Here is a 26,728-nt window from a genome sequence, read left to right as displayed (position 1 = left end):
TGAGGGTAAGTTATTAATGTCATAATTTTGCTATTTGGGTGAACTAACCCTGTAAGCAATAATCACACAAATAATGTTGTTGTTTTTTTTCTGAAAGTAAGCGCAATTGGCTTACACTTTAGACACACCATTGTCTATTTTTATATTTCATTTATGAGAATATTTCCAAACAAAGCTATAGCAGAAGCACTGTGAGTCTATGAGCAATACATTTAGGTGATAACTTTCTAATTAAATAAACATTTTCAACAATTCTCAAAGATTCAAAGACCAATTTTAGAATCAGTTCCCTTGATTCAGTTTCATATTTCAAAATAGCATTACTTTTTCCATAATTTCATTTCTATATTCACAATATTACACTTTATAAAACATTAATCTCAAAACATTATTTATGCAATTGTAATTGCAGAGACAATAGCTCATGACTTCTGAGCCGCATTAAACAATCTGTGCAAAAACATCTGTCACTTTAGAAGCAGCTTCTTATGCAAAAAATGGGAAATCAGAAACAAATATTGTTTTTTCTGAAGACAAGATTGACTGAAATGATAATCATTAATACTTAAAACTTGTGACTTAAATGTCTACGGTTTTCAGTGTCTAAAAATGCAACTGACAGAATTAGCACAAATTGTAAATGTTCAGTAATTCTTTTTACAATATTGTTTGTTAAATTATGCACATTATTTGCTGTTTGTCACATGTAACAAGAAATTTTAATTGCAGAGTCAACGTGCTCATGACTTCTGAGTTGCATTAAACAATCTGTGCAAAAACATCTCTATCTTTAGAAGCAGCTTCTTATGTGAAAAATGGGAAATAAGACAAACAAATATTGTTTTTTTTTCTGAAGACAAGATTGACTGAAATGATAATCATTAATACTTAAAACTTGTGACTTAAATGTCTACTGTTTTCAGTGTCTAAAAATGCAACTGACAAAATTAGCACAAATTGATGTTTGTCACATTGCTTGTGATATAATGGCATCCTTTTCCACTGGCTAAAATCACAAATATATTTCTTACCTGTAGGAAACTCCGTTGTTTAAATCATAATTGTAATCTTTAAATGGTTAATCATGCAACTCTAACTAGAATGTGTGTGTGTTTGTCTAAAAAAAGGTGTCATCAAGCTCATCATACCTTGCGGGTGGGATGTATTTCCGAGACACACCATCCTGTTTGCTCTCCAAAAAGGTCTCCTAAAATAACACACAAAGGTTTTTAACGTATTAAAAATTTAGTTTATTCAAGATAACAATATTTTTTTATATATTAAATTACACAATTAGAAGAGTAAAGTTTGTAAACCGATTTTGGTGTTAGTGTGTCTAAGCCTAGTTTGAAAGTTTAAACATTTAAAAAAAATTGCTAGGTTGTTCTGGGTGGTGCTAGGCAGTTGCTAAGGTAATATAAATAGTTGCCAGTGTGTTACTATGCATTTGCTAGTTGTGACGACCGTGTACCCAGAAAGACACAGGGAGAGCGAGAGATCCAATTGCAGGTATTTAATAAGGTAATCCAAATGGTAGTCGAATACAGCCAAGGTCAAAACCAAAAAGACAGTCCCAACAAAAACAAATAAAAGGGACAGAAAAAGGGAACTCAGAATGCGAGATGACTCGGAGGACGAGCAGACAGGAGGAATCTCGGGGGACGAGAAAGCTGGACACACGAAAGGGTAAGGACCCCATACAAACAACAGGAAAGACTGGAATATATAGGGAGGCTAATGACAATAGAGTACCTGCACCTGGTGCAATTAACAGGAGTGCAATTACCGTGAAGACAGGACCAGACTAGAGGAATTCTAGTGCCTAGGGTGAAGTGCCTAACGGGAAGTGAGCCCACTAGTGGACACCCAGAGAAACTGAGACTAGACAGCGTGACACTAGTGTGTTCTGGCTGGTGGCTAGGCAGTTGTTTGAGTGTTACTGTGTTCTCAGCATTCAAAATAGAAGTAAAAATTCATCTTTACTTTCACTTTTTATTAATTTAATACAGTGGTCTCAAACTCAATTCCTGGAGGGCCACAGCTCTGCACAGTTTTTCTCCTACCCTAATCAAACACACCTGATCCAGCTAATCAAGGTCTTCAGGATTACTAGAAACTTCTGAGCATGTGTGATTTGGAGCTGGTTGGAGCTAAACTCTGCAGAGCTGTGGCCCTCCAGGAATTGAGTTTGAGACCACTGATTTAATATGTCCTTGCTGAATAAAAGTAATCATTAGGGCTCAAGCCCGAAGGGGCGAAGAGCCCTATTGTTCCCCTAAGGATTATTAGGGCCCGAGCACTGCAGTGCGAGGACCCTATTGGAATTGCTCCGTTTATTATTATTAGGGCCCGAGCACCGATGGTGTGAGGACCCTATTGTATCTGCTCTGTTTTTAGGGCCCAAGCACCGAAGGTGTGAGGACCCTATTGTATCTGCTTCGTTTATTATTAGGGCCCGAGCACCGAAGGTGTGAGGACCCTATTGTATCTGCTTCGTTTATTATTATTATTATTATTATTATTATTATTATTATTATTATTATTACGGTGCCAAATGAATCGCCTTTTTGAAGGCCTAAACATGCTCAAAAAGTCAGGAAAATTTGCACACACCTCCAAACTAGCGAAAATTTACGTTTGATATGGGTTTCAGAAGTGGCAGTGGCAAAATGGCTCGATAGCACCACCTATACACGTTCAGCGGTGTGCGCCTCGAGCTACGTTTCACGCACATGTATGAAAATCGGTAAACACATGTAACACACCAAGACCTACAAAAAAGACTCTTGGAGCAAAATTCTAAACCCAACAGGAAGTCAGATATTTTTTATTTTATGAGCAATTTTTTTGTCATTTTTGCCATTTCCATGTGTTGTATTTTAACGAACTCCTAGAGATTAATTCAGATCAAAACCAAATTTGGTAAGCCTAATCTAAAGGCCTTTGCGATGTTAAGTTGCGAAGATCTTGAGTTTTCGTTCAAGTTCGTGTCCGTGGCGGCCTGGCGAATTTCGATGATTCGCCATGAAAAATGAAGTTGCTATAACTCAGACATACAATGTCCAATCTGCCCCAAACTTCACATGTTTGATGAGACTCCCAAACTGAACAGATTGACATGCCCATATTCAGTTATAGTCATAGCGCCACCTATTGGCAACAGGAAGTGACATATTTTACACTGCAACAAACTACTCCTAGAAATTTTATGACATCAATGTCTTTTTTGTGGTCAGTCTAATCTAAAGGCCTGTGCTATGTTAAGTTTTGAAGATCTAGAGTTTTCGTTAAAAGGCATGTCAATGGCGCCGTGGCGAAGTTCAATGTCTCGCCATGGGAATAAAAGATGTTATAGCTCAGGCATAAAATGTCCGATCTTCCCCAAACTTCACATGTGTGATAAGAGTCCTGGCCTGAACACATCTTAAGGCCAATATTCCATCAGGTGTGGCAAAATGGCTCGATAGCACCACCTATACACTTTAAACAGAGTGCGCCTCGAGCTATGTTTCACGTACATGTACAAAAATCGGTACACACATGTAACACACCAATACCTACAAAAAAGTCTATTGGTACGAAATCCGAATCCCAACAGGAAGTCGGTTATTTAGAATTTTCTCTGCAAAATTGGTGTTGTTTTTGCCATTTTCAGGGGTTGTACTTAAACGAACTCCTCCTAGACATTTATTCAGATCAACACCAAATTTGGTCAGTATAATCTTAAGCCCTTTGCGATCTTAAATTGCGAAGATCTTAAGGTTTCGTTAAAGGGCGTGTCCATGGCGGCCTGACAAATTTTGAGGTTTCACCATGAAAAAGGAAGTTGCTGTAACTCAGACATACAATGTCCAATCTGCCCCAAACATTGCATGTTAGATAAGACTTCTGCTCTTAACAGATTTACATGCCCATATTCAGTTATAGTCATAGCGCCACCTGCTGGCAACAGGAAGTGACATTTTTTACACTGCGACAACCTACTCCTAGAAATCTTTTGACATTAATGTATTTTTTGTGGTCAGTCTAATCTAAAGGCCTGTGCAATGTTAAATTGTGGAGATCTTGAGTTTTTGTTAAAGGGCGTGTCCTTAACACCATGACAACATTTGATGTCTCGCCACAGCAAAAGAAGTTGTTGTAACTCAGGCATAAAATGTTCAATCTTCCCCAAACTTCACATGTGTGATAAGAGTCCTGGCCTGAACACATCTGAAGGCCAATATTCCATTATAATGATAGCGTCACCTGCTGGCAACAGGAAGATTGGCACATATATGGAATAAACATTGATATATTCTACTTATATTTATGAGTTTAAATAAATTTTTCTCAACGTTCACCTAAAGCCACTCGCTGTCAGTGAGCCCGGGTGCGAGTGCCTGTTCATCGCTGCTTGCAGCTTTAATTAGGGCCTGAGCACCGATGGTGCGAAAACCCTCTTGGAATTGCTCCGTTTATTAGGGCCCGAGCACCGAGGTGCGAGGACCCTCTTGTATCTGCTTTGTTTATTATTATTAGGGCCCGAGCACCGATGGTGTGAGGACCCTATTGTATCTGCTCCGTTTATTATTATTATAATTATAATTATTGTTATTATTCCGTTCCCCAATGAATCGCATTTTTGGAGGCCTAAACATACTCAAAAAGTCAGGAAAATTTGCACACACCTCCGAACTGGCGAAAATTTATGTCTGATATGGGTTTCAGAAGTGGGCGTGGCAAAATGGCTCGACAGCGCCACCTATACACGTTCAGCGGTGTGCGCCTAGATCTACGTTTCACGTACATCTATGAAAATCGGTACACACATGTAACACACCAAGACCTACAAAAAAGACTCTTGGAGCAAAATTCTAAACCCGACATGAAAGTCAGATATTTTTTATTTTATGAGCAAATTTCGTGTCATTTTTGCCATTTCCGTGCGTTGTATTTTAACGAACTCCTCCTAGAGATTTATTCAGATCAACACCTAATTTGGTATGCCTGAACAATATCCTGTTAATCTTGAGTACCTATAGAGTAGTACTGCATCCTTCATAACTCCAAAAAGTCTTTATTTTTATTATATTTATAAGAGAAAGATAGTCTTTACCGATTTTTCCAGGAAAAACACGAGCGCCTAGAGGCGTGACGTGTGGGCGGAGCTAAAGAATCACAAGCGCGAGTAGGCTTTTGCGTTGAGAGCGTTTGGAAGCTGTGACACAGATCCAGAGGCTGAAATTTTTACAAGAGCAGCATCAGCAAAGGCGTCTCTGTGTGGTATGTACTGAAACTGTATATATTTGCTTAGCGGTTTTGGAAAATGACTAAGTTCCACTTTATGTCGTGTTTTTTTTTTTTTTTTTTTTTTTTTTTTTTTTTTTTTACGCTGTACATGTGGAAAGTGCAGTTTGATGAAAACATTGCATGTTGTTTACTTGATGTGCTTACGCGCTGATAGCTAAGTTAACAACACAGAGATATTTGAAGCAGTTTTACTCACCGCATGCAGTTCCAACACACAATCGTGACCCTTTTTCGTTGGGACTGCATTATCCTTAAGAAATAAACGATGTGCAAATCCGGTGTCAAACTGGGCCTTGTTTGTAAAACAAGCATCTTCCAAATGCAGGGAACAAACAAAAACACTTGCACAACTCCGTTGATGCTCTGTAAAAATAAACTCCATCCACTGGTCCCTTAATGCTGTTTCTCTTTTGGTAATCTGTGCAGGGTTGTCTTGCCCTGGCAAACAAAAACACACTTCTTTTGTGACTTTTCGCGATGCTCTCGCTCTGATCAGTGAAGTCTGTTGTGCTCTGAGTGCTGTGCTATACGGGAGTGCGCGCTCTTCCGGGAGAAGTGCCCTTAAGACCCATATAAGGAAATTCCGCTCCATCTAACGTCACACAGAGCCATACTCGAAAAAAACTTTCCTAAACTTGTGACAAACCGGAAGAGGTTTTTTTGGAACAAAAATACTCCTTCAAACGTACAACTTAATTTTTGAAACTTTGTCCATGTTTAGCATGGGAATCCAACTCTTTAACAGTGTAAAAAACCCAGTATGCATGAAATAGCATTTCACTCCCCCCCTTTAAATTGCGAAGATCTTGAGTTTTCGTCAAAGGGCGTGTCCATGGCGGCCTGGCGAATTTCGATGATTCGCCATGAAAAATGAAGTTGCTATAACCCAGACATACAATGTCCAATCTTCCCCAAACTTCACATGTTTGATGAGATTCCGAACTTAAACAGATTGTCATGCCCATATTCAGTTATAGTCATAGTGCCACCTATAGGCAACAGGAAGTGACATATTTTACACTGCGACAGACTACTCAGAGAATTTTTTTGACATCAATGTCTTTTTTATGGTCAGTCTAATATAAAGGCCTGTGCAATGTTAAATTGTGAAGATCTTGAGTTTTCGTTAAGGGGCGTGTCCATGGCGCCGTGACAAAGTTCTAAGTCTAGCCAAGGGAATAAAAGATATTATAACTCAGGATTAAAATATCAGATCTTGCCCAAACTTCACATGCTTGATAAGAGTACTGACCTGCACACATCTGGAGACCAATATTCCATTGGGTGTGGCAAAATGGCTCTATAGCGCCACCTATACACTTTCAATGGAGTGCGCCTCGAGCTGCGTGTCACAAACATGTATGAAAATCGGTACAAATATGTAACACACTAATAGCTACAAAAAAGTATCTTGGTACAAAATCCGAATCCCAACAGGAAGTCGGTTATTTTGAATTTTCCCTGCAAAATTGGTGTTGTTTTTGCCATTTTCAGGGGTTGTACTTTGACGAAATCCTCCTAGAGATTTATTCAGATCAACACCAAACTTGGTCAGTGTAATCTTAAGCCCTTTGCGATGTTAAATTGCGAAGATCTTGAGGTTCCGTTAAAGGGCGTGTCCATGGCGGCCTGACAAATTTTGATGTTTCGCCATGAAAAAGGAAGTTGCTGTAACTCAGACATACAATGTCCAATCTGCCCCAAACTTCACATGTTTGATAAGACTCTTGACTTAAACAGATCTACATGCCCATATTCAGTTATAGTCATAGCGCCACCTGCTGGCAACAGGAAGTGATATCTTTTATGCTTCAACAAACTACTCCTAGTATTGTTTTGACATTAATGTATTTTTTGTGGTCAGTCTAATATAAAGGCCTGTGCAATGTTATATTGTGGAGATTTTGAGTTTTTGTAAAAAGGCGTGTCTATGGCGCTGTGACAATATTTGATGTCTCGCCACAGCAAGAGAAGTTGTTGTAACTCAGGCATAAAAAGGTTCAATCTTCCCCTAACTTCACGTTCGATAAGAGTCCTGCCCTGAACACATCTGAAAGCCAATATTTCATTATAATGATAGCGCCACCTGCTGGAAACAGGAAAATTGTCACATATATGGAATAAACTTGGATTTATTCCACTTATATTTATGAGTTTAAATGCATATTTCTCACCGTTCACCTATTTACTAAAGCCAATCGCTGCCGGTGAGCCCGGGTGCGAGGGCCCGTTCATCGCTGCTTGCAGCTTTAATTAGGGCACGAGTCAATGGGCGCAGGGCCCTATTGTTCCCCTAAGGATTATTATTATTATTATTATTTGTATTTTTTATGAACCTTCCGGGGGGGTTTTGGGGGCCTTAACATACTCAAAAACTCTTGAAAATTGGCATACACATTGGAACCTGTAGCCATCAGGACGCCACAGAGGCTGGGACCCGGGCGTGGCACAGGGGCTCTACGTCGCCCCCTGGAACACAGTCAGTAACCTTGAACCATAGCTCACAAATACTTGCATGGATTTAAATGAAACTCAGTGCACTTACAGATCTCATTGAGCTGAACTACTTTTGCACTCTATGTCAAAGGCTCCGCCCAACAGGAAGTCAGCTATTCAGGGCTGTTTAAAAAAAGCATGCTCTGGAATTTTAAATACTCCTCTGAGGTTTTCCACCCGTTCACCACAAAACTTGGTGAACATGATCTTATGACATTGAGGATGAAAAATTGTGAGGGGATTTTTGATATCTCAAACGGTTCGCCCGTGGTGAGGCGTTGAAATTAGGACAAAAAATTAGAAACAGGAAGTGCCTAATAACATCCACATACATTTCATGAGTTTCATCAAACTTCATCGGTTTGTTCATTGCAATATGTTGCTTCCATATATGTAACTATAAGGTGTCAAAGTTACAGCGCCACCAACTGGCAGCAGGAAGTGTGTCATTTTCAAAATGCTTTTAATTCAGCGTCTTATTTTTACTTGATTTGTTTCAAACTTCATTAGAATGATGACAAAACACAGCCGATGTAAATCTGTTATGGGTATACTGATATCTAATATAGTGTTGCCATGGCAACGTGTCAAACTTGAATATTCTGTTATGGTGATTTTGAGGCAGACAACAAGCTCAGATTTACAAGCTTTTAAAAGGGCGTAAAGGAGGCACTATAGCGCCACCTTTTGTCAAAAGTGGGGGGGTTAGTTTTAGCTACAGACACCAAACTTGGTACATAAATTGTTCTTATTAAGATGGACAATTTTCTAATTCACAGTCATAAGCTACGACAAACAGGAAGTCAGCTATTTTTATTTTAATATGTATTTTTGGGCAAATTCGGCTGTGAATTAATGCATACTCCTCACAGGGGACGTGAACTATACACACCAAACTTTGTATACATGTTGAAAAAACATTGTGGAACTTAAATTGCGAATGGATTTTGGATAGCTTGAACGGTTTTGCCGTGGTGATTTTTTGAAATAACATTAAAAAGGGAAACATTAATTGTCTTGTATTTTTACATTTCAGCTTCCAAACATTTCAAAACCATTTTTCATTTAGAGAACATGCGATTCTGAAGAAATATGCATAGTTGCACAACTTTACAACACTGTATGATTAAAATAAAATTATAAAACTGCCAGACATCTGATCTCACTCTGAGGCATTCTCTCTGTGTGAGGGAAGGGTGGGGTGCTTGATGGCCTGCCTGACAGAGAGAGAGCGCGAGAGAGAGAGAGTTAACATCTCTTTAATCACCAGAATCATTGTGTGTTGTTGATTTTTTCATCATTACAGCTTAAGAACTCTTTCTATCATTTTCTGTCAGTTTTAGGGACGAAAAAAAAACCTAGTACAATTTGTAGGGCTCAGACAAAATGATTTTATATAATTAGGTTAAGAATTTTGTTAATTGCAAAATATATTTTTTTTTTTAAATACATACACGTTGACTTGTTTATATTTTTTTATTCTGATTATTTTAAACTTATTTGATACCGACCTATGACAGACATTGTGTGACATGACATGACATGACCTGAATTTACACAATCTTGCTGATTTAACAGTAAAACAGTTCAGCTCACTGATAAAGACTAAGCTGTAATGCAGGCAAAAATATTTTACAAATACTTATAGATCAATAAAATTGTTAAAAATGCTTTTTCACAAAGTGCATAATAATAAGGCACGTTGATATTCTGATGAATTTTTTTTTCCAAGCACATTTTACCAATTTCAAATCACATCAATCTTTAATAAATACTATAGATTTGGTATTTCATGATTTATGAGTGATATATATATAGTCCTCGAAGGCTGGAAGTGAAAAGCTCATATTCAGGAGTGCTGAATTTTTAGGCATGTCTTCTTGTCATGCATTGGTCATAGAGCTCATTGAAGCGATGCTTCAGGTGTTGAAATAGATTTGTTATACATTATACAGGTTCAATGTTTGCACAGTGTATACAGTATGTGTATGTCGTGCAGACGCAGCAGCGAGAGCATGTTATTGTAACGCAAAAACACATTAAAATAATGCGCGAGCATGAATCTCTCCGCTTGCATGCACATTTCCTTTACTTTGTCACAAAACGCGTCCTCTGATACATGCTGCTTTTGCTCGGAGAGCGTGCGCGCACTTAAAACCTGCTTCCTTTGCTCAAACTGTGTCCTGTGCACTCACAGATACATATTAAAACATGCTTAGCTAAGTGCTAAAGCATGCTACTAATGTAGTGAATAAGGAAGTTGCTGTAACTCAGGCTAGCAACGTCCGATCTTCCCCAAACTTCACACGTTTGACAAGGGTCCTGTCCTGAATACATCAACACCCCGATTCGGTTATAGTCATAGCGCCACCTGCTGGCAACAGGAAGTGTCATGTTTAAAAATTTTATGCACTATTTGCAACACAATAAAATTTGCCATTGAGTGCTTATCATGCTAGAAATATTTTCAAACATTCTAACAACTCTTGCTATGTGCTAAAGGATGCTATTAATACTATGAAACAGGAAGTTGTAACTCATGCATACAAGTTAGGTTTATATATATATATATAAGCTAAACGTTTTAATTTAATTTTCATTTCGATTCATTCTTGGAACGGTCCAGCATTTAGCAATAATTAGTATTAACTCCGTTATTATTCTTGATTTTTCAAACTACCGGCATTTTTGAATTATGCCTTATGTGTGACCAAAAATTAAGTATTATTTGTTTCAGCTGTTTGATCGTGCTGGTGCCTCGCGCACATATTTACTGGAAACAGCAGTCCTTCACCAGACATTTGGCGTGAGCACTTTGACATATTGTTAATTATGATTTTTTTTTTTTCATCAATACTGAAAGGCACACAGCCTATTTACCTCATGAATAATAGTTAAGATTCAAATGGGCAACATCACAAATATGGAAACATTTGATTTCTCCCGATTGAGAAAGCCCAAGCTTACCTTATGCTTAGCTTTAAATTATTATTATTATTATTATTATTATTATTATTATTTATTTCTAAGCCTATATTATTATATACTGCAATTATATTTATCCACTAGAATTATATATTTTTAATTATTGTTTTGTTCTGATAAATTTTTTAAATTTAAAGGATTTGTTGTAAAATATTTTCTAATAGCCTATTTATTTCCTCTCAGAAACTCTGATTTATTTTATAGCGTGTTTAAAAAAAAAAAAAAAAACATGCAGCAAACGAAAATAGGTGATTGATCCGTTAAAATGAAACCTATACACGACTCATATTTTTTTCCTCTGACAAACGTAATTTATTTTTTAGCATGTTTAAAAAATAAAAAATAAAGAAAACATTCAGCAAATGAAAATAGGCGATTAATCTGTTAAAATGTGTTACTCGTGGTTAACAGTAATTATAATTATTTTACTTCAGAACAGAGCCTGGGACTAATCTAGGTTATCCATGTTTTTTTTGTTTTTTTTTCATTGCATCTGAAAATTACTTTGTTCATTACATTCACTTCACGTGATCTGGCGCAGATCAGCCTCCCACAAAGCTCAGCTGTGGATGATTTAAAAATGTTTGATATAAAGCAGTAGTTCTCAACCCGTGGTCCGTCACGAATTCTAATGCGGCCTGCACCACATGCTGAAAAAAAAAAAAAAAAAAAAAAAAAACTCAATTTGTAAAATTTTATTGTTTACATCAATTTAAAAAACAAATATATGCTACTAATGAAATATAAGCTATATCCTAACATGAGCACTGGCATAAGCATTTAACGAACACATAACCTTTGGCAGAATTCAATTCAAATAGTCATCAACAGCCATTAGGTAAATTGCCTTTAAGGTAAAATAGTGCATCAGAATGGACAAATTAGTTTTTTAAGGGAGAAAAAAAAGAAATTCAAAAAATGCCAGCAGTGAACATGTACAAACTGTAAATAGTTGCAGTATCAGTATTGAAGGAGAAGTGCTGGATTTTCGTTTCTTTTTTTTTCTTTTTTTTTTGCCCCGCAACTCATTTAAAGTTCAGATAAATGGAAACACCATACACTATGTAACAATCCTTAATTGAAGAAATGTGGCAAAATATCTCAAGAGAGAACCTCATATTATTAAATTCAAAAGTACTTTCCATATTTGGATCAAAATAGGCTACATTTGTGAATGCACATTTTCTGAAATGTTGTGCGTCAGGTCATGCAATCTTAAACCCTCTGTCAAACTTTCTGCGTCCGCGAGTCCGCTATGGACCGCTAGGTAGGCGTGACGTAAAAATCGTCATTGGAGAGTGTGTGCCGAGGCTCTGAGCCGACGACCAGGCGGACAGGTGTGCGTGGTCAGTAGGCTCCAAAAGCAAAATTGCACATGTGCAGGCAGAGTGAAGAAGCTCGTTGCTACTCGAGCCTGTGCAATCCGTCAATAAAAGAATATAAAGACAGCGATGTGCAATAATTCTAGGCAACTGCAGAGCTGGCCATCAGCCTGCGCATTCAGAAGTATAAATTGAAGAAGTCTGCGTCCGCGCTGGCCGTGTACGCGTCCGGATTGCTCATACGGAAAGTATAACACAGGCGTTACAAATCGCAACTTCTTTGTGTTACTCCTTTCAAGCTGAATCTCACAAAATTGGTCAGCTCCCGACAGCATCAGGTGTTTTATTTATGGGGAGTAGAATTGTTTATTTCAATGAATGTAATAGATTATATATCATAATAGTTAGGCTATAATATTATAAATCAGGTTGGTTTGTATTGCTGACGTAATATGTAAATTATAAGCGTAGACTTGCACTTAGACCATAGTGCGGCCCGCTGGAAAAAAGGTTGAGAACCACTGATATAAAGGTTGCTGTCCCATTTTATACAGGAATTGTTCATTTAAAAAAATCAAATTATATTGTTAGTTCTAATTATATTGTTAACACAAGTTCATTTAGTTCACTTTTTTTTTAACTTATAAACTCCTTAAGAATTTAAAGTTAGTTTAATAGTATTTAAATTCAAGTTTTAAAAAAAAAGGTTTTAATTGCTTAAATTATTTTTATTAATTAATAATATGTTATGTTTATTCTTGTAAAAAATGTGTTTATTCTTTAGGAGAACAAGGGAAAAAATAAGGGACAATCCAAATATTTGTTTTGCTTTACCTATTTATGTAAGCTACAATTATTCAAATAATAATAATAATAATAATAATAATAATAATAAAATAATGTCATTAAAAATACCATTGGCCTGAGTAATTTTGACCATTATAGAATTGTGACTTTAAAGATTAGTCATTTAAGTGGTAAAAATGCTGTGAAATTAATAATGGCATGGATTTTAGAGCATAACAACTGAAGGTTTATGAAACATTAGCCAATAAAGCATTTTTTAAACAACGGAACTTAAAGTTGTGAACTAAAATATTATTTCAACCATAGAGCATGTGAATAAATAAAATGCATAATTTTCATAACATTTCATTATTCATAAAATGCATAACGTTTCTGGTGTTTGGATATGTACTTCAATATAATGAGCTCCAAGTTTAAGAATAGTCCTAGACTTCTCTCTCTCTTTAACAGCATTAGCTCAATGATATAAGTCTTCGTTCCGTTAGAATTTTCCTGCCTTGCTAAATGTTGGGCTCATGATCAGTAAGTTCGCCTCAATCTGATTCAGTAAAGTCAAACAGTAAAGACAGTGAAGCCTCGAGACCCGCGCGCTGTGAGGCGGGAACAGAGGACTCCGCTTGGTCTTAAAGTCTACCGCAAACATCTGCGATCACAAATAACAATGATTTTCGTAAAATAATGATTAATTATTAATTGATGATTTGTTATTATCATTATGGTCTTGTGAAAATAATAATATGGGCTGCGAGAAAATTCTGAATACAAATAGTAGCCTAGTGCTGCTGAGTGCAGGCATGTTTCAGCCCAGTAACACACCGTTCCACAGAGCCAAAACACAGACCGAATTCTGTTCAGCAGGAGGGGGTTGGGTTTTGGATAGTTATTCATGGCTTGTGCGGTCGAGATAAAGGTGTGAATTGCTCTTACATATGGACAGTGTCTAATGAGGCTTTCACTTGCTGAAACGGTTTATATAGGACTGTTGTTTTGGTTATATTCACAGTGCTGGCTCTCTCCGATGAGAGAAATGCAACATTCACAGATTACACAATTTGTTTTCGCTTAGAAACATTTTAAAGCTTTCTGTAGATATATTTTTAATGTACCTATGTGAGACACCACGATATTATGTTAATTAAAAAATTATACATTCATTATCATGAAAAATTAAAGTGATTAGATGGCGCCTCCCTGTCATTAATGCACATTAATAATTTTTGCACAAACACTTGAATATGAGCTTATCACAAGTAAAATTCATGCCAACTGCCAACACATTTAGCTTGAATAGAAGGTTGACTGCAAGAGTCGAGCGGGATGTTAAGAGTTTGTCTGTTTCTTTTACTGATTATTTTCGGGTTAAAGCATATTTTAAACAGATTCACACTCAATCGCTTTCGCAATAATGCGTTCAAACAAATGTAATCTTACAGTGCTACATTATCAGCATATGCTATCGAATTTTGAAATCTTGAAGTTAATCGATCTGTTTAGATAAAATAACTGACAAAGATGTTATTTTCATCACAAACAAAATTTTCACAGCAGAAAGCAGCAATTAAAGATTAGTCTGGCATGTGATATAGGGAAAAAAGTTTACACATAGCTTAAGCCACTTTGAAACTCTCCTGTTATTTTTTTTAATTATTATCATTATTTTATATGCTATGTTATGAACATAACATTTCAAAACATACTGAAATACTTTATTCATGGAGTGAAGGCGGAGCGTGTTTCTGGTATCAATAGCCGCATTTCCACTGTTGGGCCAGTGCGAGCCAGGGCTTAAAGCGGGCCGGGCGGGGCTCATAGCCTCGGGCCAGTAGCACCGAGGCCAGAATAGCGCAGGGTTTCCACAGTGGAGCCTGAAGCTCCGCTGCGCATAACTAAAACACGCCCTTTACATGCCTCTCAACATCATGCAACCTTATTATTTCACCAACATAGAGAAGTTATCAGAAAAAGTCACTGGAACATGCGGTATCACAAAACGAAGATGATAAAAGCGGCCGTTTGTTTGCATGCTTTGTTATATATTCACATTCAAAAGCATCGATGTAGAATAAGTGATACATTGATCATAGGCTATTGATTTAATTTATCAGGACTCAAAATTAATCACACATAAATACACTTATTTCTATTTTATTTATTTTTAACGCTTATGAAAATAGCCTGCTTATTCATTTGAGTCTGTTTCTGTTTATTAGCCACAGTAGCAGTCACATTTAGAATGAATGATAATATCTCTATTTTTATAAAAGCTCCCGAACAAAAACATTAGGCTATTATATTTTTTTATGACGTGAGCTAAACTCTGGAGATGAGGCTTGTGACAGAATAAGAAGCTGACATCTGATTTCCTCAAATGGTCATATTTACCATGTTTACTATGGTAATGTTAATGCCTAGCGTGCACAGACTTTTGCATCGCTTAAATATTTCTGCCTTGTATGGTGATTATAATACACATTGGATCAAGTTATTTCAAAGACTCGCTGCTGACTGAAAGTGAGTTTTGAGCTTGATTTATTTAAAAAAAGTGTTTAATGCTGGTGTTATAGCTGTTATCTTTCCGAAATGATCAGCAGCGCAGACTCTCTATTTTTATAAAAGCTCCCGAACAAATATCATTATTATATTTTTTGATGATATGTAACGTGGAGCTAAACTCACGAAACAAGACGACAGATTAAATGTTACTTAATAAATACACAATTGTGATAGGGAATAAGAAGCTGACGTCTGATTTATCCAAGCGGTCATATTTACCATGTTTACTATGGTAACGTTAATGTTTAGCGTGCATAGTCTTTTACATCGCTTCTAAATATTTCTGCCTTGTTTAGTGATTATAATCCACATCGGATCAAGTTATTTAAAACACTTGCTGCTAACTAAGAGTGAGTTTTGAGCTCAACTTATTTTAAAAAGTCTTTAATACTGGTGTTAAAGCGGTTATCTTTCTGAAATGATCTGCAGCGCAGACTCTAACATTACTTACGTTACATTAAAATTACTTTAGTTGTCAATTACTAAAGCTCTTTTTTACATCGTGTGAATGTTGTTGATTATAATGAGATAACTTGAGTTTAATCGTGAGGACGTTTTATTAATTCTTTAGAGTTTCAAAGATTTAATCGTGCCGTTTAATTTAATTAGTTTCTTGTTTTAGGCAAATTAGGCCTAAATAATGGGAACGAAATTATACAGTGCTTCACATTTAAACATGCAACAATTTCTTAATCTTAATATCTCAATTTCTGAATAATATAACGCATAATTAATATAATATAAATAATACTGCACACCTTTTAAATGTGTCCAATCTAAAATATGGTTTAATACCATGTAGCTTAGAAAATATAAGCACAGACTCTTTCTCTTTCTCATTCTAAGAAATGCACATAACTTCATAAATATCAAACTTTCATCAGTGAATATTAAATATATTAAATATTTAAACTATAGTGTTTTTCTTTCATTTTCCATGACTGAAGCCATCAAATGTAACACATCAGCGAGGCAAAACTGATGTCTATTTGCGAAAATGTGCTTTGATGCGCTTGTTTGATAACTTGGTTAAAGCGCCACTCAGTGGTCAAAAGCTGCAAATGCACTTTATACCGCCGCGGTACCCTTGGCATTAAAAGAGGCGTTTTCGATGTCTACTTAGTAGGGGTGTCACGATTTCGAAATTAAGTCACAGTCTCAAACTTCGAAATAAAAAATGGAATCGTCGATGGGATCGTCGAAAATGATTAATAATTCACTTGACTTGACCCATGACTTCATCAGTGGACCAGATACATGCGAGTAATCATTTCTTTTGATTGTTTAATTTATTTTTGTCTTTAATGTAATTTAATGCACTGTTTATAGAGTAGATCTTTTGTAGATACTTGATTAACTGGAATTATTCTGATTGCTAGTGATTGCAGTCTTGTAATAAGAAATACACATATTTTACAGACTTTAATGATGCACACACACACACACATACTGTACATACATACATATATATATATATATATATATATATATATATATATATATATATATATATATATAAATCTAAATCTAAATGAATGACAGTGACGTGTTTAACAAGTGTTTTATCTTTAATCTTTTAAATAGATACATCGTAATATTTGAAGGTTAGTTTAGTCATTTTTTATTGTTTTTGTTTGTTTTGTTGTGAACTTGAATGTCATCTTTTGTGACTGCACTTACAAAAGAGAAACTGGATGGCAGTTTATTTTAAGTTTTCAATTGACTAAAGATATAAGTTATTGTTACATTATGTTGTTAATAAAAGTTTTAAATTTGACAGTGTAATGTGGTACATTGCAAACAAAGGTCAGATATTATATTACATAAAAGTATAGTTTGAAAAATGACAATCTGTGCTTTAAAAAGAATAAATGTAAAAATCGAGAATCGAATCGAACCGTGACCTTAGAATCGAAAATGCAATCGAATCGAGGATTTGGAGAATCGTGACACCCCTACTACTTAGTGTATTCAGACACCTTCAACATTTCTCACATTATCACAGTTTATTTGCTGTAGTTTAGAAATTGGTAATATGACAATAACTCAGAACAAATTCATCTTGATAATGTCGGATAACTTTGATAAAAAGATATGTAATGGAATCAACCAAAAATTCAGACAACTGTCAGTATGACATTATTTACACAACTATCAATACTTTGTTGAACAGTTACCAAGCAAGCAATGCTTAATTTGGTTCAGTCTGTGGTGTGAAAAGGTTGCATTAGCAATTAAAGAAAGAAACACTTAAGCAAAACATGGTCAGGTCCCTAATTATTTTTATTTTTTTTCACTGGTAGCCTACAGTATGAACAATTTTTGGGTATAATATTTCACAGATCACTATTTTGCCATACTCACTTACATAAATGAACTAGTGGCCTGCACCCACTAGTAAAACAATTCTATCAGATTTTTAGATTGACTTTGGATAAATTCTTGTTAAAACTACAAAGTAATTCAATCAAGAGCAGGGAGTGATTTACTTTCATTTTCATACATTAAAGACACTGACAGCAGAACTAGTAAATTAGGCGCGGTCACTTTAAGAGACAAACGCATCCATTATAATGATACACATCCGATTTTTTATGCAACTCTTTACTTTCACTTAAGACATAACCACATACTTTTTTGAACACACTTTCCAAGACGGGTATTTCGACATATTTTGTATGTATTTGTTTTCGGTACAAAAGCAAAAAGACTTTGAGACACGTCTCTGCTTGCTCCCTGAACACCAGAACACCGCGGTGCTGAATTAATCTCTCTCACATCCTTTTCTGCATGTTTAAACTGCGATTTGTATTTGTTCGTTCAGGTGCCGGAGGACGTGAACGTCCTGAAGGAGAGCTCGGATCAGTGTTGCTGTTCGCGAGATGCGGCTCTCTCTCTCGCACCGAACAAAGCGCGAGTCACCAGCTGCTCAGTTCAGCTTTCCCGCATCGCGGGGCTGAAGCCAAATTGATGTGTAGAAAGCTCGGAGCATGTTATAAAACGTATTCTTAGAATACATATTTCTGTTTTAATAAATACTCATGTTAAATAATAGCATAACACATAAGTAGGTACAAAAATAATCAGTGATGCATATGCGACCATTTTTGTCGCAGTGTAGTTCCCTGCTTTACCATGTTATGCAACACTGAGCAATCGCTATGATGTTCAGTCTGACAGAGAACATCTCACAAGCACATATAAACACTAATTTTCATGTGTATAATATATTCTTCTAATTGTTTTGTGCCGTTTCGCTGCAGTGTTTTAATGTGAAAGGCTGTAAATTCTCTATGTGGACTTCAAGTGTTCAGAGAAATACATCGCCAGCTCGCGGGCAGTTGGGTGCTGCGAATATATCATGTTATTACTTTAAACAGTTCAGAAACATCTGAATTTAGCTCTTGGTGTGTTCTAACGGGTAGATTGTGTGCAATCACCGATATAATTTAATTTTAAAAGGTCTTAAATAAGATTAAATTTGCTCTTTGTGAGCTCCGTGTAGACAATGCCTGAGCTGACCAGCCGTGATTCTTCTCTCGTCTTTCTGACTGCTTTCTGCCCAGAAATTAATTATTAATGAGCCCTAACCCCTGTACTAATCAGATATGTTGGTTTAGCTTGTCAGTGTGAAGGAAATTGTATTATTTAGTATTTTTAACTGGTTTAAAAGTGAAACGAAACCCGACTCCTCCCCCAAATCTCTCTCGGCTATTGCAACTGTAGGGGCGCAATTTTTCTCAGATAATGTAAGTCTATGGGTAATATATTTTGACATTTAAAAATTAATTTAAAAAAACTTTAAGTCTGATTAGTCTGAAAAGATATAGCACATACCACCGCTCTATCCCGCAGATGTCTGCCGAGTTTGGGGCTTGTGACTTTAAAGCCCTAGGAGGAGTAGCGTTTAGAATTTCTGTCAGAAAAATAATAATAAGAACTAGAATTAAAAGTTAGTGAACTAACTTTGATGTTGGCTTGGCCATCTTGGCCATGGGGCAAAAGAGCCACAGTACTTGTGTGCCCAACATTCTTGAGTTGCCCCGCAGCAAAAAATAAAAAATAATAATACCATAAAAAATACACCTTATTTCAGTCTTTTTCCATGGTCCCTTGCTGTTTTCTTTTTTAATAAAAAGCCTAGGCTATGATAACAGCTACGACAGGGTTGTCTAGCTGAATGCGAAATAAGTCATGCAAAAACCATAATCTCCTAAATACCATTCAATTTAATCTTATTTTAATAGTACTGACAACATATTTTAAGTTATCACACTACTGAAAAATTAAAGAAGGTACACTATATATAGTATACTTCGGTGAGTCAAGAGCTAAACAAAAAGTTCTGTTTCATTACAAAATACTGTAACTTTTATAAACGTTATACTATCACCACAAAATTTTAATTAATATTTAAAATAAATATTTCATAAAACTGAAACTTAAATATATTATTTCTATAGGCTATACAAAACAGAAAAGAAAAAAGACTAAATAATAAGGCTGAATAAGCTGATCTATAGCATGTTAAATGGTGGTTGCCTGTCTATGAATGGTACACCCCTCTAAGCACACAGAAGTGGTTTGACCCAAGTCCTCAGCAGCCAATTACACTGACCTGTTCAAACTGATTTTTAAGGCATACTTCACTTGTATTTCACGTGTATTTAACTTGTATTTAAAACGTGAAATACACGTTAAATACACGCTGATTTTTCATGAGTAAACAACGCGTATTTAACGCTTTAAATACGTGTTGTCTACGCGTGAAATACACGTATTTAACATGTATTTGACCCTCTTGGCCTTCCATACACATTAGAAGGGAGACGTGAAAAAAGGACATCGCGTACTTTATCACAGAATATTTGTTCGACAGCACTTGTTTAGTTTAAAATTAGACATGTCAAGCTTTCTATAGATATATCTCTCATGTCTCTTCGTTGAGTATTCATGGAGTTACAGTTCATTTTAATGACGTGTTTGTAAATGAAGATCAGCGCAGACAAGGTTGAAGACAGCACACCTTGTTTGTTATCTTTATTTTATAAGTGCACAAAGTTTTGTTGTTATTATGTTTGTATCCAAAAATAAGTAGACCCTTTACAGATTCGATTGATGTATTGCTCTTATCTGTACGATTAAAACTGAAAATGTAATTTAAGTAATTGTCGGGGTTATCAGCAGAAAATGACTCAAAACGCGTATGCGTTAATCGACTCCAGAGTTAAAAGGCTGTCGTGACTTTTTTCCTTCCAGTATTCATAAGCTGTATCACGCTGTCAAATTATATGTCATTTTGCACACATAAACAGCTCAAAAACACCTGAATTCTGCTCTTGTTGTGTTCTGGGTGGATTAGTGCTGTGATATTATTTTTGGAAGCTCTTAAAAAATGCTGATGAAGTGCTCATTTCTCTCTCGTCTTTCTCTCTGTTCTTTGGTCAGAGACATAATTTATTAATGAGATATCTGACCCGGTAATAATAACATATGTTGATTTAGCTTGTCAGAGTGAATGAAATGTGTAGCCTATTTATTTGTCTGATCTCGCCCCAAACGCGGCTGTCATGTGACTTTTTTTTTCCCTTCGCGATGTCAAATATTGCATTTTGCACACATACACGGCTCAAAAACCCCTGGATTTTTCTCTTAGTGTGTTCTAATGGGTGGATTGTGTGCATTCGCAGGAATATTTATTTTAAGAAGCTCTTAAAAATATATATAAATGACTTTATCATGTTGTGACGATGGATAGCAATTGATGTGACGTTCAGAACTTAAGCCTGACAGATAAAATCTCACAAGCACATATAAACACTCATTTTCATGTGTATAATATATTATTCTAAGTGTTTTGTGCCGTTTCGCTGCAGGGTTTTAATGTGAAAGGCTGTGAATTCTCTATTTAGACTTGTTCAAAGAAATACATCGCGAGCTCTCGGACATTTGGCTGCCGCGAATATATCATGTTATGACTTTAAACAGTTCAGAAACATCTGAATTCAGCTATTGGTGTGTTCTAACGTGTGGATTGCGTGCAATCGCCGATATAATTTAATTATAAAAGGTCTTAAATAAGAATAAATTCGCTCGTTGTGAGCTCTGTGGAGACAGCCTGAGCTGAGCAGCCGTGATTCTTCTCTCGTCTTTCTGACTTCTCTCTGCCCAGACATCAAGTATTCATAAGCTGTATCACGCTGTCAAATTATATTTCATTTTGCCCACATAAACAGTTCAAAAACACCTGAATTCTGCTATTGTTGTGTTCTAATGGGTGGATTAGTGCAATTCGCTGTGATATTATTTTTGGAAGCGCTTAAAAAATGCTGATGACGCGCTCATTTCTCTCTCGTCTTTCTCGCTGTTCTTTGGCCAGAGACATAATTTATAAATGAGATCTGACCCGGTAATAATAACATATGTTGGTTTAGCTTGTCAGTGTGAATGAAATGTGTAGCCTATTTATTTGTCCGATCTCGCCCCGAAACGCGGCTGTCATGTGTACTTCAAGTGTTCAGAGAAATACATTGCGAGCTCGCGGACATTTGGCTGCCGCGAATATATCATGTTATTACTTTAAACAGTTCAGAAACATCTGAATTTAGCTCTTGGTGTGTTCTAACGTGTGGATTGCGTGCAATCGCCGTTTTAAAAGGTCTTAAATAAGAATGAATTCGCTCGTTGTGAGCTCCGTGGAGACAGCCTGAGCTGAGCAGCCGTGATTCTTCTCTCGACTGCTCTCTGCCCAGAAATCAATTATTAATGAGCCCTAACCCCTGTACTAATCAGATATGTTAGTTTAGCTTGTCAGTTTGAAGGAAATTGTATTATTTACTTGTATTTTTAACGGTTTAAAAGTTAAACGAAACCCGACTCCTCCCCTAAACCTCATTGCAACTGTAGGGGCGCAATTTTTCTCAGACAATGTAAGTCTATGGGTAATGAATTTTGACATTCAAAAATTAATTAAAAAAAAAAACTTTAAGTCTGATCAGTCTGAAAAGATATAGCACACACCACCGCTCTATCCCGCAGGTGTCTGCCGAGTTTGGGGCTTGTGGCTTTAAAGCCCTAGGAGGAGTAGCGTTCAGAATTTCTGTCAGAAAAATAATAAGAAGAAAAAGAAGAAGTTTAAATAGCATAACAGTATGTTGGCTTGTTGCCAAGCCAACATAACTAGAATTAAAAGTTAGTGAACTAACTTTGATGTTGGCTTGGCCATCTTGGCCATGGGGCAAAAGAGCCACAGTACTTGTGTGCCCAACATTCTTGAGTTGTCCCGCTGCAAAAAAAATACCATAAAAAAATACACCTGCAACAGTGTTTTTCCATGGTCCTTTGCCATTTTCTTTTTTAATAAAAAGCCTAGGCTATGATAACAGCTACGACAGGGTTGTCTAGCTGAATGCGAAATAAGTCATGCAAAAACCATAATCTCCTAAATACCTCCTAATAAATAAATATTTCATAAAACTGAAACTTAAATATATTATTTCTATAGACTATACAAAACAGAAGAGAAAAAAGACTAAATAATAAGTCTGAATAAGCTGCATGCTAAATGGTGGTTGCTTGTCTATGAATGGTACACCCCTCTAAGCTCACAGAAGTGGTTTGACCCAAGTCCTCAGCAGCCAATCACATTGACCTCTTCAAACTGATTTTTAACGTGTACTTCACGTGTATTTCACGTGTATTTAACACGTGAAATACACCTTAAATACCCGCTGATTTTTCACGTGTAAACAACACGTATTTAAAGCGTTAAATAATATTGGATATAATATCGGAGTAATATAGTATTTTAAGAAGCTCTTAAAAATATATATAAATGACTTCACCATGTTGTGCAGCGCCGATAAATAAATAATATTAAATACGTGTTGTCTACGCATGAAATACACGTATTTAACGTGTTGTTGACGCATTAAAATTCACGTGTATTTGACCCTCTTGGCCTTCCATACACATTAGACGTGAAAAAAAGGACATTGCGTTGTTTTGATATGGATTACTTTATCACAGAATATTTGTTCGGCAGCACTTATTTGGTTTAAAAGTAGACATGTCAAGCTTTCTATAGATATATCTCTCATGTCTCTTCCTTGAGTATTCATGGAGTTACAGTTCATTTTAATGACGCGTTTGTAAATGAAGATCAGGGCAGACCAAGGCTGCAGACAGCACACCTTGTTTGTTATCTTTATTTTATAAGTGCCCAAAGTTTTGTTGTTATTATGTTTGTATCCAAAAAAAAATAGACCCTTTACAGAGACACGTTAAAATTAACGTGTATATTTGACCCTCTTGGCCTTCCATACACATTAGACGTGAAAAAAGGATATCGCGTTGTTTTGATATGGATTACTTCATCACAGAATATTTGTTCGGCAGCACGTGTTTGGTTTAAAAGTAGACATGTCAAGCTTGCTATAGATATATATCTCATGTCTCTTCATTGAGTATTCATGGAGTTAAAGTTCATTTTAATGACGTGTTTGTAAATGAAGATCAGCGCAGACAAAGGCTGGAGACAGCACACCTTGTTTGTTATCTTTATTTTATAAGTGCACAAAGTTTTGTTGTTATTATGTTTTTATACAAAAAAGTGGACCCTTTACAGATTCGATTGATGTATTGCTCTTATCTGTACGATTAAAACTGAAAATGTAATTTAAGTAATTGTCAGGGTTATCAGCAGAAAATGACTCAAAACGCGTATATGCGTTAATCGACTCCAGAGTTAAAAGGCTGTCGTGACTTTTTTCCTTCCAGTATTCATAAGCTGTATCACGCTGTCAAATTATATGTCATTTTGCACACATAAACATATCAAAAACACCTCAATTCTGCTCTTGTTGTGTTCTAATGGGTGGATTAGTGCTGTGATATTATTTTTGGAATCTCTTGAAGCCAACTTGATGTGTTGAATGCTCAGAGCACGTTATAAAACGTATTCTTAAAATACACATTTCTGTTTTAATAAATGCTCATATTAAATCATAGCATAACACATAAGCAGGTACAAAAATAATCAGTGATGCATATGCGATCATTTTTGTCGCAGTGTAGCTCCCTGCTTTACCATGTCATGCAACGCTGAGCAATCGCTGTGACGTTCAGTCAGACAGAGAACATCTCATAAGCACATATAAACATTCATTTTCATGTGTATAATATATTATTCTAATTGTTTTGTTCCGTTTCGCTGCAGTGTTTTAATGTGACAGGCTGTAAATTCTCTTCAAGTGTTCAGAGAAATACATCGCGAGCTCGCGGGCAGCTGCCGCGAATATATCATGTTATTACTTTAAACAGTTCAGAAACATCTGAATTTAGCTGTTGGTGTGTTCTAACGTGTGGATTGCGTGCAATCGCCGTTTTTAAAGGTCTTAAATAAGAATGAATTCGCTCGTTGTGAGCTCCGTGGAGACAATGACTGAGCTGATCAGCCATGATTCTTCTCTCGTCTTTCTGACTGCTCTTCTGCCCAGAAATAAATTATTAATGAGCCCTGACCCCTGTAATAATCAGATATGTTGGATTAGCTTGTCAGTTTGAAGGAAATTGTATTATTTACGGAATTTCTGACCGATTTAAAAGTGAAAGTAAACCGAATTCGCTCGCAGTGAGCTCCGTGGAGACAGCAGCAGTAATTCTTCTCTCATCTTTTTGACTGCTCTCTGCCCAGAAATCAATTATTAATGAGCCCTGACCCCTGTAATAATCAGATATGTTGGTTTAGCTTGTCAGTTTGAGGGAAATTGTATTATTTACTTGGTATTTTAAACCGGTTTAAAAGTGAAACGAAACCCGGCCGACTCCTCCCTTAATCTCGGGTATTGCAACTAGGGGCGCAATTTTTCTCAGATAATGTAAGTCTATGGGTAATGTATTTTGACATTTAAAAATTAATAAAAAAAAAACTTTAAGTCTGATCAGTCTGAAAAGATATAGCAACCAGCACCGCTCTATCCCGCAGGTGTCTGCCGAGTTTGGGGCTTGTGGCTTTAAAGCCCTAGGAGGAGTAGCGTTCAGAATTTCTGTCAGAAAAATAATAATAAGAAAAAGAAGAAGAAGAAGAAGAAGTTTAAATAGCATAACAGTATGTTGGCTTGTTGCCAAGCCAACATAAAAAGAAGAAGTTTAAATAGCATAACAGTATGTTGGCTTGGCAACAAGCCAACATACTGTTATGCTATTTAAACTTCTTCTTTAAATAGCAGAAGTTCTATTTAAATTCTTTAAATTCTACAGAACTAGAATTAAAATTTAGTGAACTAACTTTGATGTTGGCTTGGCCATCTTGGCCATGGGGCAAAAGAGCCACAGTACTTGTGTGCCCAACATTCTTGAGTTGCCCCGCTGCAAAAAAAATAAATAAAAAAAAGTGAGTGAAAGTGAAGTGACATTCAGCCAAGTATGGTGACCCATACTCAGAATCTGTGCTCTGCATTTAACCCATCCGAAATGCACACACACAGAGCAGTGAACACACACACACACACACACACACACACTGTGAGCACACACCCGGAGCAGTGGGCAGCCATTTATGCTGCGGCGCCCGGGGAGCAGTTGGGGGTTCGATGCCTTGCTCAAGGGCACCTAAGTCGTGGTATTGAAGGTGGAGAGAGAACTGTACATGCACTCCCCCCACCCACAATTCCGTCCGGCCCGAGACTAGAACCCACAACCCTTCGATTGGGAGTCCAACCCTCTAACCATTAGGCCACGACTTCCCATATGTTAAAATAATAATACCATAAAAAACACCTGCAACAGTCTTTTTCCATGGTCCCTTGCTGTTTTCTTTTTTAATAAAAAGCCTAGGCTATGATAACAGCTACGACAGGGTTGTCTAGCTGAATGCGAAATAAGTCATGCAAAAACCATAATCTCCTAAATACCATTCAATTTAATCTTATTTTAATAGTACTGACAACATATTTTAAGTTATCACACATTACTGAAAAATTAAAGAAGGGACACTATATATAGTATACTTCGGCGAGTCAAGAGCTAAACAAAAAGTCCTGTTTCATTACAAAATACTGTAACTTTTATAAACTTTATACTATCACCACAAAATTTGAGTTAATATTTATTATAAAATAAATATTTCATAAAATATTATTATATAATAAAAATAATAAAATATATTATTTCTATAGGCTATACAAAACAGAAAAGAAAAAAGACTAAATAATAAGGCTGAATAAGCTGATCATGTTAAATGGTGGTTGCCTGTCTATGAATGGTACACCCCT

General features: G+C 36.2%; 1 protein-coding gene across 2 annotated transcripts in view; it reads right to left on the bottom strand.

Annotated features, from left to right (window-relative positions):
• Positions 1-22: 22 nt before the first annotated feature.
• LOC113101067 (beclin-1-like) overlaps positions 23-26,728 on the bottom strand; it is a 58,597-nt gene continuing 31,891 nt past the window's right edge. Inside the window, exon 6 of one of the 2 annotated variants that reach the window (XM_026265526.1) lies at positions 23-1,207. In XM_026265526.1, coding sequence (XP_026121311.1) covers positions 1,118-1,207 — 90 coding nt within the window. In that variant the 3' untranslated portion in view covers positions 23-1,117. The remainder of the gene's footprint in view (positions 1,208-26,728) is intronic. The other variant, XM_026265527.1, reaches the window with a different exon arrangement.

The sequence above is a fragment of the Carassius auratus genome, unplaced genomic scaffold, assembly GCF_003368295.1.
Source record: "Carassius auratus strain Wakin unplaced genomic scaffold, ASM336829v1 scaf_tig00217462, whole genome shotgun sequence".
Classification (NCBI taxonomy): Eukaryota; Metazoa; Chordata; class Actinopteri; order Cypriniformes; family Cyprinidae; genus Carassius; species Carassius auratus.
The sequence above is the reverse complement of the archived record's forward strand: the minus strand, read 5'-3'. Positions and strand labels throughout refer to the sequence as shown.